General features: G+C 46.6%; 1 protein-coding gene across 1 annotated transcript in view; it reads right to left on the bottom strand.

Annotated features, from left to right (window-relative positions):
- The window catches only part of ttn.2 (titin, tandem duplicate 2), a 267448-nt gene that overhangs the window by 103394 nt on the left and 144236 nt on the right, over nucleotides 1-19818 (bottom strand). Inside the window, exons 94-112 of the mRNA XM_079517777.1 lie at nucleotides 18111-18234; nucleotides 9322-9597; nucleotides 8637-9045; nucleotides 8363-8487; nucleotides 7805-8071; nucleotides 7117-7386; nucleotides 6496-6795; nucleotides 5880-6182; nucleotides 5192-5379; nucleotides 4572-4686; nucleotides 3836-4120; nucleotides 3218-3369; nucleotides 2915-3062; nucleotides 2375-2552; nucleotides 1782-1903; nucleotides 1310-1597; nucleotides 892-1188; nucleotides 563-749; nucleotides 23-138 (exon numbers count right to left, since the gene is read on the bottom strand). Coding sequence (XP_079373903.1) covers nucleotides 23-138; nucleotides 563-749; nucleotides 892-1188; nucleotides 1310-1597; nucleotides 1782-1903; nucleotides 2375-2552; nucleotides 2915-3062; nucleotides 3218-3369; nucleotides 3836-4120; nucleotides 4572-4686; nucleotides 5192-5379; nucleotides 5880-6182; nucleotides 6496-6795; nucleotides 7117-7386; nucleotides 7805-8071; nucleotides 8363-8487; nucleotides 8637-9045; nucleotides 9322-9597; nucleotides 18111-18234 — 4150 coding nt within the window. The remainder of the gene's footprint in view (nucleotides 1-22; nucleotides 139-562; nucleotides 750-891; nucleotides 1189-1309; nucleotides 1598-1781; nucleotides 1904-2374; nucleotides 2553-2914; nucleotides 3063-3217; nucleotides 3370-3835; nucleotides 4121-4571; nucleotides 4687-5191; nucleotides 5380-5879; nucleotides 6183-6495; nucleotides 6796-7116; nucleotides 7387-7804; nucleotides 8072-8362; nucleotides 8488-8636; nucleotides 9046-9321; nucleotides 9598-18110; nucleotides 18235-19818) is intronic.

The following is a 19818-nucleotide window of genomic DNA, read 5'->3' as shown; positions in this document are numbered from 1 at the left end:
TTGGAGGTGCAGTTAGTTTTACCGATGGGGTCTTTGATGAGGATCTGCTCCGTCTCCTTGCTGGGGTTTCCGGTCCCGGCCAGGTTCTCGGCCAGCACTCTGAACTTGTACTTCTTCTTGGTGGGGAGGCCTTTCACCCTGCACAACAAAACACAACACACCGTTAACTTAGTTCTTCTTGGTGGGGAGGCCTTTCACCCTGCACAACAAAACACAACACACCGTTAACTTAGGCCACCTTTACAGGAGATTAACGGTCACCAGAGAACGCAACAGATAAAGTCCCGTCGCGTTCTCATTTTTTAATTAACCTTTTTACGATGAGAACACAACATTAGATGAACACGCTGCAGTGTGCAAGAACTCCAAATATCACCTACGGCTCTGCATCAATGTACATATGCGTCGTGAGCCCTTCACTTTGTTGCGTTTTTCACCTCCTGAAAACGCCATTCTTGTCTAAAGGGACCCCAGCAAACGATACTTTATTTTGACGTTTTCTATGAACCCAACTAAATGACTATGACTACAGCCTGACCTGTAGTTTGTGTCTTTGACTGACCTGTAGTTTGTGTCTTTGATGGGCAGCTTGTTGCATCTCATCCAGCGGTCGTGGTCCGCCTCGTATCTCTCCACCCAGTATCCGGTGATGGGGCTGCCACCGTCCTCCTCGGGCTCGAACCAGGCCAGACTCACGGAGTCCTTGGTCACGTCCGAGTGCAGAAGGTTGTAGGGCGCTCCGGGGGTGTCTGGGGGGTGTGAGGGGAGGGTAGGGGTGTTATGAATATAATAATAGTGACAATTATGAACATAATCACCTCATCGCAATGGCTTGATATAACCGCTTTTCTCTCTACTCCAGATGTGATCCGTGCGTCCGTTTTGACGTACCGAAGGGGTATTTGGCGATGATGGAAGGACTCTCGGACTCGGGTCCCACGCCGAACTGGTTCTCGGCGAACACCCTGAAGACGTACTCCTTGAAGCGGGTCAGGCCCGTGGCCTTGTAGGTGGTCTGCTTCACCGTGGACGACAGCTTGTGCCAGATGGCGCTGGAGGCTTCGCGGCGCTCCACCAGGTAGTTGGTGACCTTTGACCCTCCGTCGTCGCGCGGCGGGTTCCACGCCAGGAAGCACGTGGTGTTGGTGATGTCAGAGATGTCGAAGGCAGCGGGCGGGCCGGGCTTGTCTGGACGGCGAGACATTAAAACACAAATTAATTAATCGGTCCGATTTGTTAATGACTACCAACAGCTATAGAACAGAACATAGAACTCACCCGGGGGGGTGGGGGGTGTTATAGAACTCACCTAGGATGTTGACATCCACAGTAGCCGTGGCTCTGCCGCTGCTGTTGGTGGCCTCGATGATGTAGGTGGAGGTGTCTCCTCGGGAGGTCTTGGCGATGCTGAGGATGGAGGCGCCGGGCTTGGTCTCGATGGACACGCGCTCGTCGGCCTTCAGCACCAGGTCGGCCTTGGTCCACTTGACCGTGGGCTCAGGCTTGCCCTTCACCATCGCCGGCAGCTCAATCTTACTGCCCGCCTTGGCCGTCAGGCCAGCCAGGATCTTGGCGTCCAGCTGGATCTCTGGAGCCTCTGCAGGGGGAACACAACGAACGCACCTTGTTCATTTCACTGTAATCGATTCCAAGAGCAGATGGGTTGTGTGTGTGTGTGTGTGTGTGTGTGTGTGTGTGTGTGTGTGTGTGTGTGTGTGTGTGTGTGTGTGTGTGTGTGTGTGTGTGTGTGCGTGTGCGTGTGCGTGTACTGTGTGTGTTACCTTTAGCATCGACAGCCTGGATCTCGTCCGTAGCCTTGCAGGGCGCGCTGGCTCCCAGTCTGTTGAGAGCTCGAACGCGGTACGCGTACCACTGGCCCTCGATCAGCCCCGTCACCTGACACCTGCACAACCACAACGCGAAGCATCGTTATAACAAGCTCTACACACAACATGCTATGAATGAAAACATCTTTCTAACAAGCTGTACACGCTACATGGACCTAAACATCTTTATAACAAGCTCTACCCAGAGCCATCTAATAGAAGAGTTGCGACATTGAGGGGGCAGAAACCGAGCGATCGAGTGCTGTTCATGCAGCCTGAACTGGTACAAGCTGGAGTTGGAAATACATTGTTTTCAACGACAACTGTTTTAAAGTATTGTACAGTAATAACTAAAGTCTCTTTAATGTCACAAGCAGTTTGCGTAACTATATCTAAGGCTCTGCATGGACCTAAACATCTTCATAACAAGCTCTACACTTCCACAAGGACCTAAACATCTTTCTAAAAAGCTCTACACTTCCACAAGGACCTAAACAAACATGTCAGGGTGTGTTCATGAGCGACGGCGGGTGTCTTGTTGCCCTTACTTGAGTTCAGGCACCATGTCTCCGCAGGGCTCCCACTTGTCGGTGCCTCTCTGGCAGCGCTCCACGTTGTAGCCCTTGATGCCGGTGCCGCCGTCGTAGCGGGGCGCCTCCCACGTCAGGAAGATCCCGCTGGCAGACTTGTCTCTCCACTTCAGCTGCTCGGGAGGGTCCGGCACGGCTGGAGAGAGAGAGAGAGAGAGAGAGAGAGAGGGAGATTACAGTTTATTGGATTATCTATTATCTATCTGGGTAAAATACTGGATAAACACACTGTAGGTGATGTGAATGCACCTCTTGTTCACAGCATCCAGCGCTGTTTCATCCATGTGTCGCTGTTCATATTCAAAGATTTGCACTACATTTTCACGATTTTTCAAAAATAGCAGACCTACAAACTCGTAGCGCGGCACTCGGTGCCGCGCTACGAGCTTGTAGATCTGTTATTTTTCAATAGCTAAAGTACAACAATCTTTAAAACACCAAAAGGGTGTTCCCGCCCAGAATGGGTTTTTAAGGAGCTGAGGTTGAAATGAGACTCACTGGCGGGAGAAGACACGTTGACGGGGTCCTCGATGTAGGCGGGCTCTCCGGGGCCACACTTGTTACACGCCGTGACTCTGAACAGATACTCTTTGCCTTCCTGCACGTCTGTCACCGTGAACTCCTGGTCCTCGATGCCCGTGATCACCTGAGGAGACACACACACCTTTTATGATTAATACTGTCCACACACACACACACACACACACACACACACACACACACACACACACACACACACACACACACACACACACACACACACACACACACACACACACACACACACACAGTGTACCGTACCTTGACCCAGGTCTTGCGGGACACATCTCGTTTCTCCACCTGGTAGCCGGTCAGAGGACTGCCCCCGTCGTGTTCAGGGGTCTCCCAGGTGAGGTGGACGTGCTTCCGGGTCACCTCCAGGACCTTGAAGTCCTTGGGCGCGCTGGGGCAGGCTGGAGGAAACACAGCGGCACAGTCAGTCACATCGCATCAACTCTAGCTGCAACTATCCACTAATAGGCTATCTGAAATTTAATTTCATTATTTTTACGTTGTATACTTCAACAAATTGACTAATTGGAACTTTCAGTTCTTTAACATCACAGCTGGAAAAAAGTTCTTTGCCTTTTATTGATACTGACTAGATCTGACTTCTGCACTGGGAGCTTATTTTATTTCTTACTGTTTTAATGTCCTTTTATATTGCATTATATTGCATCCTGAGGTGTTTGCCTTCTGTTTTTCTTCCTTTTTTTACTGTATTCAAATATCCTTTAATAACATGTTCCTTAATGTTTTATGTAAAGAACATTGAATTGTTGTTGAAGATAATGCTTTACAAATAAACCTTGATAGTCCTGACGATGATAACAATAATCATATCTTATAAATACGAAGGTTACGGTGGTGATGACATACCGATGACGGTGACTTCGATCTCTCCGGACACGGAGGTGACGTCGTTCTCCAGGGTGAGCGTGTACGCTCCCTGGTCGGGACGGACGCTGGGCATGATCATCAGCTCCGTGTAGGTGGAGCGTGTCACCATGACGACCCGCTCCCCGGCCACCAGCTCCGTGTCCCCGAAGGTCCACTTGGCGCTGGGCGTGGGGTACCCCATGATGGGCACGCGGATGGTCAGCGGCTGCGGCACGATGACCTCCAGGCCGTTCTTAAAGCCGCTGAGGTCCAGACTGGGACCCACTGAGGAGGACGGGACAACAGGAGACCACGTTATGGAGGCAGAACAAGATTTGATTTGATCTTCTTCTCTATTGAGAACTTACAGGTGAAAAATATGTAAAAAACAATGAAAGCGACAATGTATATATAAAAAGAAAAATAAGTAAACAAAACAAAAAACTGTGAAAAAGTGAATGCATCCTCAACAAGTTACAAATGAGTAGGAAGAAGTAAAGACTGATTGTCTTATATAATGTTCATAATCCATTAAACAATTACAAATCTAACTATACTTAATACATCCTAATTCAAACTAACACGGTAATTAAACTAGAATTGTATAACTAACTGAATCTGCATTATAAATAACACTAAATGGAACGAAAATATATAGCGGTAAATGGTATCAAATCGGGGGTCCGTCCGTGGGCCCAACGCATATTAAGGAGTGTGTTATGGTGTGTGTTCTGACCGTGTGTGTCGTCAGCCAGCAGGGGGCCGATGGTGGTGGACGGGTCGGACACTCCGGCCGCGTTCTCTGCAAACACCTTGTAGTTGTACCTGGCTCCATACTTCAGCCCACACACCTGGAACACAACACAGGGCAATTAATACACATGGTGCATTTATACAAATGGTGCATTTATACAGCACTTTAATCCAAAGCGCTTTACATAGTTGGTGCATTACATTCACGCATTCACACAGATTGTGCATTACATTCACACACACGCATTCACAGTTAGACCAGGTCCTGGCAGAGTGTGTGTATTTAATATACAGTACGTTAACCTGTTAGACCAGGTCCTGGCAGAGTGTGTGTATTTAATATACAGTACGTTACCCTGTAGACCAGGTCCTGGCAGAGTGTGTGTATTTAATATACAGTACGTTACCCTGTAGACCAGGTCCTGGCAGAGTGTGTTTATTTAATATGCAGTACGTTACCCTGTAAACGAGGCCCTGGCAGAGTGTGTGTATTTATTAAACAGTACGTTACCCTGTAGACCAGGTCCTGGAAGAGTGTGTGTATTTAATATACAGTAGACCAGGTCCTGGCAGAGTGTGTGTATTTAATATGCAGTACGTTACCCTGTAAACGAGGTCCTGGCAGAGCCTGGCGTTGCAGCGGAGCCACTTGCCGGTCCCGTCCTCGCAGCGCTCGATGATGTAGCCGGTGATCATGCTGCCGCCGTTCCTCAGCGGGGTCTCCCACGCCAGCTGGACCGAAGACTTGTTCTGGTCCTCATAGGTGACGTTCTGAGGAGCACTGGGTCTCTCTGCACGCCAACACACCACGGTGACACAGCATTAGCAACCTTAATGCTAATTGCTAACTGTTGCAATGAGTATTTACACGGCAGTATGTTTTGACTTTTTATGTTTGTTTTTTTTCCCCCCGTAAATTAATGCCCTGCTTTGTCTTACAAGAGTGTTGTAAAAACACACAAAAGTGAACTGAATATCGAACCAGTGAAAAGTTTTAACAAAGCAAGAGCTTGTGACTGAATTACAAGTAGAGTGGGTTTTTCTGAATTATTTTTTATAATTATTGTCCAAGTCCACCATTGTTTCACAGGGTGAAAACAACACAGCTTACCTTTGGAATTGCATTAGGGAACGTAGACATGGTTACATTTGTTGTTTTTTTCATTTTATTTATTATATATATTTTAGTATTATAGTGCAGGTGATCCCCTTCCCCCTATTGGCTCATTCTAGGACATGTGACGTTGACCCCCTTCCCCCTATTGGCTAACACCAGGACAGAGGAACTCACCGATAGGGTCCATGATCTTGACGGGGTTGGAGGCGGCGCTGGGCTTGCCCACGCCGGCCTTGTTCTCCGCCTTCACCCTGAAGATGTACTCCTTGTTCTCTATGACGTCGTTGACGATGGCGCTGCGCTCGTCCGCCTTGGTGCGCTGCACCGCCGACCACTGCACGGCCGTGCGGTCGCGCAGCTCGATGATGTACGCCGTGATGGGAGAGCCGCCGTCCGACTCGGGAGCCTCGAAGGACACGGTGCAGCCGAACTTGCTCACGTTGCCCACCGTCACGTTGACGGGAGCCTCTGGTACATCTGGGAACACGAGACAGGAGGACACAGCAAGGTTAATAGAGTTGACTAAAAAAATATGAAATAGCCAAAACTAAAAACGGAACTAAATAAAAACTACAATAGAAATCATGAATGAACGACGATGGATCAGGATAGAGAGGGGCCTTCAGCCAATTATGATTGAGCGGGGGCGGGCCTTGGTGTGTGTGCTGTTGGCCTGTCGCGTATCCCCCCACTGTAGAGCGTGTGCATGTGCACATCTTGTTACCGGGGCAGACCGGGGGGTTTTCCAAATCACCCAAATCACTGAATGCTCCTTTAAATTGCGACTCACCAAACTTGTTCTTGGCCTGCACGGCCTCGTCCGTCTCCACGTTGGGCCCGCTGCCCACCCTGTTGCGGGCGCACACCCTGAAGAAGTAGAAGGAGTCCTTCTGGAGGCCGGTCACCGTGTACTCTGGGCTGTCCGCCTTGTCCGTGGCCAGCGTCCACGTCTTCCTCTTGGTGTCGCGTCTCTCCACCACGTAGCCCTCCACCTTGGCGCCACCGTCGCTCTCTGGCTCCTCCCACGCCAGGCTCACCTCACCATCAGCCGTGTCCACCACCTGGAGGTTCTTCACCGGCCCAGGGACGTCTGGGGGGGGAGAGGGGGGAGGGAGAGGGGGAGAGAGAGAGAGAATGTTTTAGTGTTAGTCTAGTTTTAGTCGACTAAGTTGTAGATCGGCTATTTTCAGCATGCAACCAAGTGTAAAAGCACTTATACTGGATCTATTGTCCACTAGTCCCTTCCTAACATTTTAGTCTAGCTTTTATTTGTTGACGAAATTACAATATATTTAGTCTTAGTGTTAGTCATCATGGCTTAGTTTTCATTTAGTTTCCGTCAGTGAAAAAAGGTAGTCGACGAACATTTTTCGTCTTAGTTTTAGTCGACAAAATCAACACTGGAACGTACCGATGACTTGCAGGTTGATGAAAGCCTCTCCCGCTCCGTGCTTGTTCTTGATGATGATCTTGTAGCGACCCTCGTCGGCCTTCCTGGGCTCCTTGAGCCTCAGCTCGGTGCGCTCGGCCGACGTGTACACCAGGTCCTTGCTGGCGCTCTGGCCGGCGAACACCCAGTCAGCCTCGGCCGAGGGGTAGGCGCTGTACGGCACCGCCATCACGATGGGCTTACCGGCGTCTGTCACGTAGTCCTGGTCTGTGGTCTTGATCTGGGGCACGGCTGGAGAGACACGACACGCAGGGAGACAACGTTACAGCACTGACACATTAACTCAACCCCCGCCAGCCACAAGGGGGCGATAGTTCAGCGACCGCCACCGTTCACCACCATTCTATTTGGTTGTAGAAGAAGAGCGCCTCCTCGTCTCCCCAAAACAGCAATGGCGAAGGTGGTCACGCTGATCGGACTAATCACTGGCTAAGAGTCTTTAGAAGCATTCATAGATGCATGGTCACGAGGAGTTGCACTGTCTACTGTCTAGTGCATCTAAATGCACTACACAGTGCATTTAGATAAAGATTTATACAAATACAAATAAAAGCATTACTGTGTTTCATCATCACTGCCGGGTACCGTACAGTATATCTCCACATTACACAGTTATATTTTGTAGGTCAATGGATGGTCGAGGACGTACCTGCCAGCTCCAGCTTGGCCTTGGCGTCCTTGTCCTTGACCACCAGCCTGTACTCTCCCTGGTCGCGGGGTCGGATCTCGCACACCTGCAGGCGGTGCACCTTGCCCTCGCTCATCATCTGGTACTTGTCCCCCTGGACCACCGTCATGTTGTTCCTCAGCCACTTCACCTCCACGCGGTCCTTGTTGAGCTCCACCTCGAACGTGATGTCCGAGCCGGGACACTCGAACACGTCCTGCGGAGGTCTGACGATCTCCACCGGAATCTCTGCCGTGGCCCCAGGGGAAATAAAAATGAAAACAAGCGTTTAGAAATATATATCTCTGCCGTGGCCGGGGGGGGAAAACATGAAAACAGTGTTTAGAATATAACCGACAGGGAGAGGCAGAGGTAGGGGCAGGATCAGCTATTTCCGGGCCGCAACCCAGCACTCTTTAGTGGAGACGCGGTGTACGACATGGATTTCTAAACAAATTTGTTCAACGCAAAATGCTGTGTTCAAGGTCAGGAGAATTCAGAAAAAAGCAATAGCCTAAACTAAATGTGTTGCTGTTTTACCGTCAACAAAGAGCCTCGCTTTGGATCTCTTCTCGTCGACTCCGCAGGCGTATTCACATTCATCGTCTGGTCTGCACTCCTTGATGCGCAGGAGTGCGTTCTTCCCCTCTCGTTCAAACGCATATCTGGTGAAGTAGCACGATGTAGATCATTAATAAATAAATACACCCATGCTCTGTGAATGGATTCATAATCGTCCATGTTCACATCGCGATTAATCTACGAATCGATTTAAAATTTCCCACACCACATCCCGTTGTTGTGAGTGACCTACCTGGGTCCTTCTCTGATCTCGCGTCCGTTCCTGTACCACTTGACGTCGGCCTTCTCCTTGGTGAGCGTGCAGACGAACTCTGCGTCGTCGAACTCGGTGATGGTCGTGTCCTTGAGCAGCCCTGTGAAGTCCGTGGGCGCCTCGCTGATGATCAGCTCGGCCGTGGCCTTGTCGCCGCCCGCCACCACCGTGTACTCGCCCTCGTCGGCCAGCGTACAGTCCTTGATGGTCAGCGTGTGCTTGTCCTTGTCCACGCGGTACACCACGCGCTTGGAGAGCGCCACCTCCTGGCCGCCCTTCATCCAGGTCACCTTGGCGCTGATCATGTTCACCTTGCAGGTGAACGACACCGTCTTCTTCTCCTGCGTGTCCACGTCGTCGATGGGAACCACGATGCGCATGCCCTTCTCTGTAACACACACACACACACAATAATGTATATGAACCACAATGCGCATGGCCTTCTCTGTAACACACACGCAGGCGCACACACACGCACACGCTCTCAGTCTCAGGTGGTAAATTATCGTTAAACTTCTGCATTACTTGATTTTACAAGAAATCTACACAATCAACGACAACAAAATATTCTTTCGTTTTGGGTCTGCGATGGAAATAACTAATGGGCGTTGTTGATATGAAAAGGGTTGAAAACCACCCGTCGTGGTAGTAAAGTAAAGTGTACCTTTGACGGTGAGCTTGCAGGAGCTCTTGGCCGTCTCCCCGCGGATGTTGGTCACGGTGATGGTGTAGGTGTCCTCGTCCATCTTGACCGCCTGACTGACCCTCAGAGAGAACACCGTGTCTCTCTGGATCATCACGTACTTGCTGCTCTCGAACAGCGGCTCCTCGTTCTTCGTCCACTTGGCCTTGGCCTCCGAGTTCACCTCGCAGTTGAACACCACCTCGATGCCCTCCGCAACCTCGATGTCCTTCAGCGAGGTGACGACCCGGAGTTGTTCTGCATGCGGCCGGGAAAAACACACGTTTATTACACCAACGCCAACACAAAGTCGCCCCTTTTACCAACCTGCGCCGGTTATTCAAAAGACCTATGATCTATGACTAAACTAAATCAAAATGTCACAATCAACCCTGGTACAGTCAGCGGTTATGTGCTAAAAGGATAACACAGGGAGGGCTTATTGTGTTATCCACTGTACTCTGTTCATCAGTATGGGCATGGGCGTGGACTGTGGACATGTGCAGAGGAGGAGAGAGGAGGCGTGGGTGTGGACATGTGCAGAGGAGGAGAGAGGAACAGGTACATTGTGAAAAGGGATGCTGAAGATGGAGTCAGAAAGAGGTGTACGATCATGTATGGGTGTGGATGTGGAGGAAGAGAGATGAGGGCTACATTGAGGGAGTTGGGTAAGAGGAGTAAGATGAGAAGAAAAAGGCCAAAAGACCCAAAAAAAAGGTGTTTTTATGGACTCAGTGAGAGAGGACATGCAGGTGGCTGGAGAGAGAGAGAGAGGAAGACGCAGAGAACACAACACTATGATACCATACGATACAAAACAAAACAATACAATAAGAATACAATATAAAACAATGCAATACAATAACGATACAATGAAATGCAATGGAATGCAATATGATTTAACACACACTGGAATGAAGTACAATCATAATGGATATTTACAGAGAAAGGAAAGGATTCTACTATCATGGAGTTAAACTATCTTATGCACATATTTTAGTGACACAATCAAGCCTGTAATAACAATGATTACATAATCGACTGATCATCATTTGAGATAATCACAATTATTATGTTTTTTGCATAATAATTGTCATTAATATATTCCATTGCAATCTCTCGGATTAAGGAAACCTCATTATATTATGAGTAACAGTTTTTGACATTTTGACGTTTTCGTCCAAAAACTGAAACTGATTTTTTAGGATTCAAATGAAAAAATGTAGAAGGTTTGAGGATAAGGTTCAGATGGCATGGAGGACAGGAGGAGGGAGGTAGGAGAGGAGGAGAGGAGGAGAAGAGAAGAGGAGAGGAGAGGAGGAAGGTTTATGTGTTCAGTGAGACAGAGGACATGCAGGTGAGCTGGAAGGAAGTGACAGAGGTGACGACGATGCAGAGAACAGACGATGATCCGTGGCGTGACGACCCTCGACGGGAAGTAACCGAAAGAAGAAGAAAAAAGAAGAGAAACAAGTAACATTCTTATAGAAGACGACGATTAAAGAGATCTGAGTCGTATTTTAAAAAACGGAGACGTACCGAGTACGGTGAGTTCGGCGCCCGCCCTGGTGGTGCCGATGCGCACGGCGTATCCGCCCCTGTCCTCCGTGGTGCAGCGGTTGACCACCAGGCAGCGCTTCTTCCCCTCACACCTCATCTGGTACTTGTCTCCTTCCTGGAGCTCCAGGCTGTCCTTCAGCCAGGTCACCTCGAAGGTGTCCTTGGAGACTGAGCACACAAACTCTGCCCTCTGACCTTCCACCACCTCCAGGCTCTGAGGCCTGGCCAGGAACTCTGCAGCCAGCTCTGTGTGGTGAGAGGACACATCATCATCATCATCATCATCATCACAATGTATTTGAGTATTACAGACAGAGGGCTCCATTTTCGTCACCGCTAAAACCCTATTCCCTAAACTTCTTTGCCTTTTTTTTTTTAAACTATTTTGCTAAACATGGCCAGACACGTTGTGAGCTTGTAGATTGGCTATTTTAACTATTCTGTTTTTATATATAGTAGTTTAGGGATAAGGGGTTTAGCATGGACGAAAATAGAGCCCAGAATCTCCAAGCTCACAGCGACGCATCATCGCATCGTTCGGGACACGTCGTGTGAGCTTGTAGATCTGCTATATTTTGCCACGTGACAATTATTATATACTGTAGTGTAGGACCAAGTTGTGATTTGAGTGAATGTTCGATTGGAAGCTCTTTTTCTTTTTTTAAGTTTGTGAACAGTATTAAAATAAAATGTTCCATTCAGTTTGATTTCAGCCGTATAGAAAATGTTACTAATGTATTCTAACGTAGAAAGATGTGTCCGTTTCACACAATGCTGTATTTATTAAGCCGACTCACAGAGCGTAATTATACCTCTCTGTGCAATCTTTAGCCATGAGGGACAGTAAGTTACACTGTGTGCACTTTGTGTGTTCAATACGGAAGCTGTCCTATTTGGGTGAAAGATATGCATAACAGCTGAATAAGTGCTTCACATTAAGCCCATTGTGGTGACTGCCAGAGCTGTGAGTTGGTCTATTGTCAAAGTGCTGCCATACATTCATGTCCTGCATGATCAATGCCTTGTAGCCAATAACACCTTTCATCTCCAGGTAAGCGTGTCGATCAGCTGTCATTATGTGTGAAAGAGAGGAGAGGAGAGGTGTGGGGGTTGACACTCCTCTCCTTCCTATTAGGGCAGTGGTTCTCAACCAGTGGTCCTTGAGAAGGGGGGTAGGGGGTGGGGGGTAGGGGGGGAGGGGTGCTCTAAAGGTGTGTGACCTGTCACTCATTAGACTGATCAAATGGTGCCTGAATACACAGAGGAACATCTGTAGGTTCACATCCTCTTCTGAGGAAGACAGATTATCTACTTTGCATTATTCAAATACGATGACTTTATCAAAATTCTAAATTCAATTATTTTTTTAAAATTGGTGTCATTTGACCGTTTAGGTCCATAATGTTTTTCCAACTGCGCTGACAAAAAAATAAAGTCTTTCTAGATCTGAGAGTGTGAGACGAGAACATATATAAGTGAGTTTGTGCGTACGGTACATGTGCGTGCGTGCGTGCGTGCGTGCGTGCGTGTGTGTGTGCATGCGTACCATTAATCCTCAGCTGTGCGGTGGTCTGTGCGGCAGACGGCAGTCTGCAGTGGTACTCTCCGGCGTCGTCCATCTTCAGGTCTTTGATGAGGAGGATCCTCCTCTTGCCGTCGCTGATCATCTCGTATCGACCTCCTCCCTCTGGCAGTTCCACGTCTCCTCGGAACCACCTGACCTCCGCCGTGTCCTTGGACACCTCGCAGAGCAGCTTGATGCTGTCCGTCTCCGTTCCCTCCACGTTGCCCATGTTCTTAGAGAACCTCGTCTCCTCCTCTGTGAGAACAACAACAACATGTGGACATTTAGAACATGACTCGGTACAACAAACAAATTCATAATCATAATGTTGCCTATAATGATTGCATGCGTATATTATTGAAAAAATGTCTTCATGTGTTTAAAAAGAACATGATCTGAAACTCATTTTTACTGAATATAAAGTATTTGAACTAAGGGTTGCCGTTCCAAACTCTTTGTCGAGACACGCAAGCTTGTAGATCAGCTATTTTTGAGTAGATTCAATATGAAATAGTACTATATTGGTTAATGTATGTTTTATTATAATAATCTAAATCTACATTCTAAATTGTTCAAATCCTATCCTAATTCCTAACCGTATGTAATAATAAAGGCTTCATTGAGAAACGAAGGCTACATGTTTTTATAACATATAAATAAAAATGGACGTTTCTTACCAACAACAGTGAGCAGGCCGGAGGATTTGTTAGTCTTGGCGTCACATTCGTACTCTGCCTCGTCGTCGAACACAGACTTGTGCACGACGAGGACGTGTTTGACGCCCTCCGAGATCATTTCATATTTCTTCCCTTTCCTGATCTCACTTCCATCCTTGAACCAGCGGACCTGAGGACACCACGAGTCGAGTTAGAATCGTACAAGTACACTAACACGAGTATGAATGAATTAATGAATTAATGAATGGATATTAATTTCATACAGTTTAGAAGTCAATAGCATGAATATGAATGAATGAATGAATATTAATCTTGTTTATTTTTTCTCACACAAAATAAATGGTCAAGATATAACTGATGAATTAATTCAGTTATATCAGTGATGTCATCAGTAATGGATACCATGACTCGGTATCAGCGATGTCATCAGTAATGGCTACCATGACTGGGTGTCAGTGGTGTCAAGTAAGACAGCTAAATGAGTTGTAATTAGTTGTCACCTATTGACAGATGCTGGAGTTATACTAATACTACTGACAGATGCTACTTGTTATACTAATGCTCAGTGGTGGTTACCTGTTAATTAACATGTTAATTAGATAACAACATGTCCTTCAATGACCACAGATGCTCTCAGGATGATATTTAGATACATTTGAATGTTGTTTAGGCAGATGCTAGGTTTGATTGCTGTAATAACGTGGAGCGGTGGTGAGTAAAAACAGAGAGAAGGGCTGGGGAGAGCGGTGGTTTGCTCTTCACCGCGGCTCCGTGACGTCATGTTGTAGTTGCGGTGGTCACCTTACCACCGATAAATCAGACTATGAATAACGCTCAAGTCTTTGGTATGACCCGGTCGGGGATCGAACCCCGACCTTCTAACCACTAGGCCACTGAGCTGGACCCAGTCTGTAGCATCTGCTAAATCGTAAATTCTATACTGTGAAGTGACAATACGAAGTGACATCCGTTTATATATTCTATAATTCCAAAGGTCACAGATTGGCTGAGCGTACGATACATACCTTGACATTCTCTCGGGACAGGACACATTCAAACCTGGCAGATTCCTTCTCCCTGACCTCCACGTCGTGGAGCGGGACGGAGAAGTCTACATGTGGAGCTGTCAATCACAGGAGTTCAGGAGGGTTACATGACATCAGCAGCAGCTGTGACTGACAGGCTGACTGACAACAGGACGTCACACCACAGGAGGTCTGACTCAGCCCCAAAGTCACAAGTCACTGTCTTCACACACTTAGTTTCAACACAGCATTGGACCTCATGGAAGCCAAAGCCAATACAGAATAATATTAGCAATTGCAAGTGTCAGTTGACTCTATGTAATACATTTTTACCAGACTTCAGTGTTGATTTTGTCGACTAAAACTATGAGGAACAATATCCGCCGACTACCTTTTTTCACTGATGAAAACTAAATGGAAACTAAATGAAAACCAAGCTATGATGACCAAAACTAAGACTAAATATATTGACAATTTCGTCAACAAATAAAAACTAGACTAACATGTTAGGAAGGGACTAGTGGACAAGAGATCCAGTATAAGTAAAAGACACAAGTCATTTTAGGCTTGGTTGCATGCGTCTCTCTGCGACGCGGTGTGAGCATGTAGATCGGCTATTTTCAGCAAGTGTAAAATCAGTCATTACGACAGCATAAAAGGAGAAAACTAGACTAACACACATTCCAGGTGAATAAATGTGACTAAAACTAAATAAACTATTCAAAAGACTATGACTAAAATTAAATCAAAATGTGCCTGTCAAAATCAACACTGCCAGATGTTCTACAAGTACAGATGCTGATAATGTCATAATGTCATAATGTCATACATCATAATAATGTAATAATGGCAAAATCTATTAATAAATCTATACATAAACGACATAATAAACTGACAATAACAAGTAGTGTGGTTGCCCTGTGGCCATAACCACACTACTAACAATTACTTTAGTCTCCATTCTTTATATGTTTGTCTCAGTACATAATTCTGTGAAATTTGTCCATTACCCATCCTAGGAAAACATTTACCCATCCTAACTTCCTAACTGCTAGGGAGACATTTACCCATCCTAACTGCTGGAAAAGATTCTGAATAACTGCTTTTATTCAGAATCAGAATCAATACAGATGGTCAATACAGTCGGGGGTTGAATGCCTTGCTCAGGTTTACTTTGACACAGAGTGGTGCCGGGATGCCAACCAGGGACCTTCTGTTCTCTCTAAACCACACCAGAAAAATAACAACTGCACCTAATTTCCAAACGGTGTAAACTAGAATGTAGTGCAGGTTCATTTCCATATCATCATCATGATTTCCAGGCTGGTGTGATTAGATCATAACTGATTTATCATCATTATGATCTCTATAATTACTGTCGTGTTTTCTATCTTAAAGGACCACTCCACGCATTTTCAACCATATGATCTTCACTGTAATTGGCCCTCTCTAATGCTCATTACCAAGATGGCACCAATGTCTGTTCAGTCTGTGTCTCAGAGGAGGAGGGGCCAAACCTGCATACCAATGACATCATCGATAGGAAGGTTTGATCATTTCAAACAAGATGTGAAACTTTTTTTCCTGATTAATTTTCTATTTTCAGAATACTCAGCTTCCACAAAGAGAAAGGCTGTAGTTTCTATGTATGGATGGATGGGGGTTGGGAATCCCCCACCGATGATGTCACTGGATGGGGGTTGGGAATCCCCCATCGATGACATCACTGGGGATTAGGATCCACTGCCGAACCAATGAGACGCACACAGAGCAAGCTAAATTCTTAAAATGAGCAAGAAAATGGTAGTGAAAGTGGTCCTTTAATGTCAAACACTGTGGGCTGAGTTCTACAGCATTTAATATGACAAGGTGCCTGTATAACTACGGTACAGGTGAATGGTTTCTCTCCTAAGTTAAACCATTGAACCTTGGTAGTGTAAAAGCAGACATTATGGTGGTACGTACGTATGACGTCCAGGTAGCAGGAGGTCTTAAAGTCCTTGGCGTCGCAGGTGTAGGTCCGGGCGTCGTCCATGGTGCAGTCGAGGACGCGCAGCGCCCTGACGCGCCCAGACGACACGATTTCGTACTTTTTGCTCTTGGCTCGGACCTCCTGTCCGTCCCGCAGCCACGAGACCACGGCGTTCTCCCGGGACACCTGGCACTCCAGCGTGGCCGTGGCCTCCTCCTCGGCCGTCTGGTCCTCCAGAGGCACCGTGAACTCCACCGGAGGTTCTGGATGAGGCCGAGGGGCGGTACGGGGGGTACGGGGAGGGGGTTAGTCATGTTAACAGAGGAGCTGGAGCTCAGTGGGGTCCAGCGGCCGGGGGGAGACCTGAGGGGTCCCGGGGGGAGACCTCTGCTCCCCTCCCTCCTCTGAGGGGTCCCGACCCCTCAGAGATCACATTTAACTAAATGTGATTGAAAACAGCGGATCTAGAGTAGCGCCACAACGCACTTCGTCTGCTGTGTGTAGTTTATAATTATATGTACTAACATAGACGTTTATCTGATCATCTGACAAAATAATAAGCTTTGGTCAGCAAATAAGCAAAAAAACAACAACTAAACAACTAAAAAATAAAGAAAGGGACAATTTGGCAGACATAAGACATAAGCATGACATATTCTTTACATGGGCGTGTAAAGAACGAGACAGACCTGAAAAGGCAACAATTTAAATTAAAATACACATAGAAAGACATAAGCATGGCACATATTCTTTACATACGTAAAGAACGAGACAGACCTAAACAGGCAGTCATTTAACATGAATTATACTATATATAAATAATAATGTGATATTGTGGGCTGTGATCGCAGCCTACTGTGTGCCTGTAGCCTACAACTAATAACCGTAAAGCAACTTCCTATGCGATTAATGTTGGGGGGGGACGGGGGACGGGGGGGGGGGGGACGCACGCAGGCCCTTTGATTTGATGTAGCCTCTCGGCCCTGAGAGAGCGCGATCCGAGAATCCACGGACCTCGAAATACTTACCAGAGGAACCAGCAAAAGCCTCAGAGCGGTATGCCAGAGATACGATACGGCTTCCACTGCAATGTGGAGCTAAATGCCTTCCTACAGACATGACCATATATATATATAAATATATTTATATTGCCATTGAGCATATATATAAATATATTTTACCTCCATGAGATGCTCCACAATGCTGTTGATTTGCTCCCTAGCCTGTGCTCAGAGGTGAGCATGAATATGTCAGCAGAGAATTGGGACGAGGAGGGCATGGGTTGATGATTACGCTTGAATTCTGCGTGCTGATAATAAAAACACAATACTAAAGTACACTTGCAGCTTTTGTTATTGACAGTAAATTGTTTAACAACCAGGTTTGCTTGACTTTGTTTGGTTTTCAGCTCTCTTAGGGAGATTCTGACTTGCAAGTGTACATCAATTTTGTTTGGATTGTATTGTTCCACTTTTTTGCTTTGGTAATGTAAACGTAGGCCTATGTTTTCTCATGCCAATAAAGCTCCTTTGAATTGAAAATTGAATTGTGCTGCTGAGCCACAAAGGCCCCAAATATCATCCTCTGAGTTGAAGTAAATTCATAGCATGTTATTTGGATGACCCCGGCCTATGGGATCACAGACCCCGGACCTATGGGATCACATGAATCCTTGAATGATTACTATTGTAATTTTCCCCTGACTGGACCAGTCAACACCAAGGACAATAGTCCTTCCACTCTGTTCTGCATACGGTGTGATTTGTGACACTTTAGAGATGTAAATGTTTAATGAGCAGTGGATCTCAAAGTGGGGTCGTTGAAGGAAGGGGTTCCAAATGGTTCCCCTTTTACAAGTCTGTAACTCTGAGAGTGTATATACACATGGGAACCAAATGGACCCTCACCACTGGTCCATTTTGTTCCATTATGAACTCTCAGAGTATTGGACGGATCAGAAGAGGACTTCTTACCTCCCACTATGAGATGGGCTTCCGTCTGGAAGTCCTTCGCCACCAGTTTCACCTCCCCGGCCTCTTCCAGTTTCACATCCCTGATGGTCAGGCTGTGCTTCTGCACGTCCATCCTGATGACCACCTGTGAACCAAAACACGCATAATAAATCAGCTGATGGCTGGGCTGGGGCGGGGTGGGGGGGGGTGAGGGGGGGTCCTGACAGTGACAGGCAGGGGTCAGCCTGCTGTAATTGAACGCAGGCAGCTGGTTAGCTAGCTAGGGCTGCATTTAAACCACCCGTCCACCCTGTCCTATCCTGCTGTGTGCTACCTGACTCCACCATGTACAGATCCTCTCTCTCTCTCTCAGGCCGTATTTCACTAATTAGTACAGCAGTGACCCATTTTAACTCCAGAAGCACTTCAGCAGAAGTACAGTTCCATTAACTTAACAGAAGTGCAGTTCCATTAACTTAACAGAAGTACAGTTCCTTAACTTAACAGAAGTACAGTTCCTTTCTGCAGATGTTCTCTGTCTCTCTCTGACACCATGCAGTGTACAGTATGGCTCCCAGCAGGGAGTGTTATATGTTGTTTGAACAGCAGCAACAACAGAGACAGAGACTTTCTCTAAAGCATTCAGATCACTTCCACCAACAAGGAGCTTATATGAAAACCACAGGATTAGCAGACTGCTCTTCTAATTGAAGAAGCATGTACTTCAATAGGATATTATAGTATATACTTATAGGACACAATATACTCTTTCTATATAGTGTTAATAATGACCCCGGTTTCAGTTTAAACTCAAACTTGGGACAGTGTTTCTGATTGTGATCATGTCAACGGTGGTTACAAACCAAACCATACAGTTTGTGTACCAGACAGTACAACCAGTACAGATTATTATGTCAAACACATGTTTTACGACACATATTTTCTTTCTTTATACAGTAGCTTCATTACGTCTATATTCACAACGGCTGTACAAGTAGCTGTACAGCATCTCAGTGCATTAAACCCTGTATACTTCCTTGACCGGAGTCCCCCAGGGGTCTGAATCAGAAAAATTCGCCGGGAAATTAGCAGATCTACAAGCTCACAACGTGTTGTGGTGCTTTGTGAGCTTGTAGATCTGCTCATTTCCCCCGAATGTTCTGTCTATTAATTTATGACACATTCTGAGAACCCATCGTCAAAAAATAAAGGAAAAAACAACGCCGTCAGTCAGTCTTTCCCCGAGAGACACATGACATGGACAGAATAGGGACGCTGGGGTTCAAGTTGGTAACCACTTCAAACGTAAAAAAAGAAAAATGGCAGATCTACAAGTGAGCTTGCATATTGGCTATGTTTTGTATTGTTGTGCTACTCTGCTTCCAAACAAGCTGCATACTAGTGCTTATAATCTTTAACCTAACGACCAGCACGCCACACAGAAACACTGGTGAAAATGGCAGCTATACTAACCTAACCAGTCATTCAAATGAATTGTGGTGGACAGGCTGTTTAGTTTGTCGACACGTGTAACATGCAACAAAATAAATGTCTTGCCCAACTGCTGCGCCGGCCCAGAAAAGCTCTCCGGCCTTCGGACCTTCCTGAAGCTCCAGTATCACATTACAGGCCATCATCTATCTGAATAATCCTTCATTATGTTGGGGATGTGAGCGCTGCGCTGTGTGGCGTGGCCTCTCTTCTCCCACACCATTTCCATATCACAATT

Source organism: Electrona antarctica (assembly GCF_951216825.1).
Source record: "Electrona antarctica genome assembly, chromosome: 13".
NCBI classification, from domain to species: Eukaryota; Metazoa; Chordata; class Actinopteri; order Myctophiformes; family Myctophidae; genus Electrona; species Electrona antarctica.
Note: the sequence above shows the minus strand (reverse complement) of the source record. Positions and strands in the feature narration are given on the sequence as shown.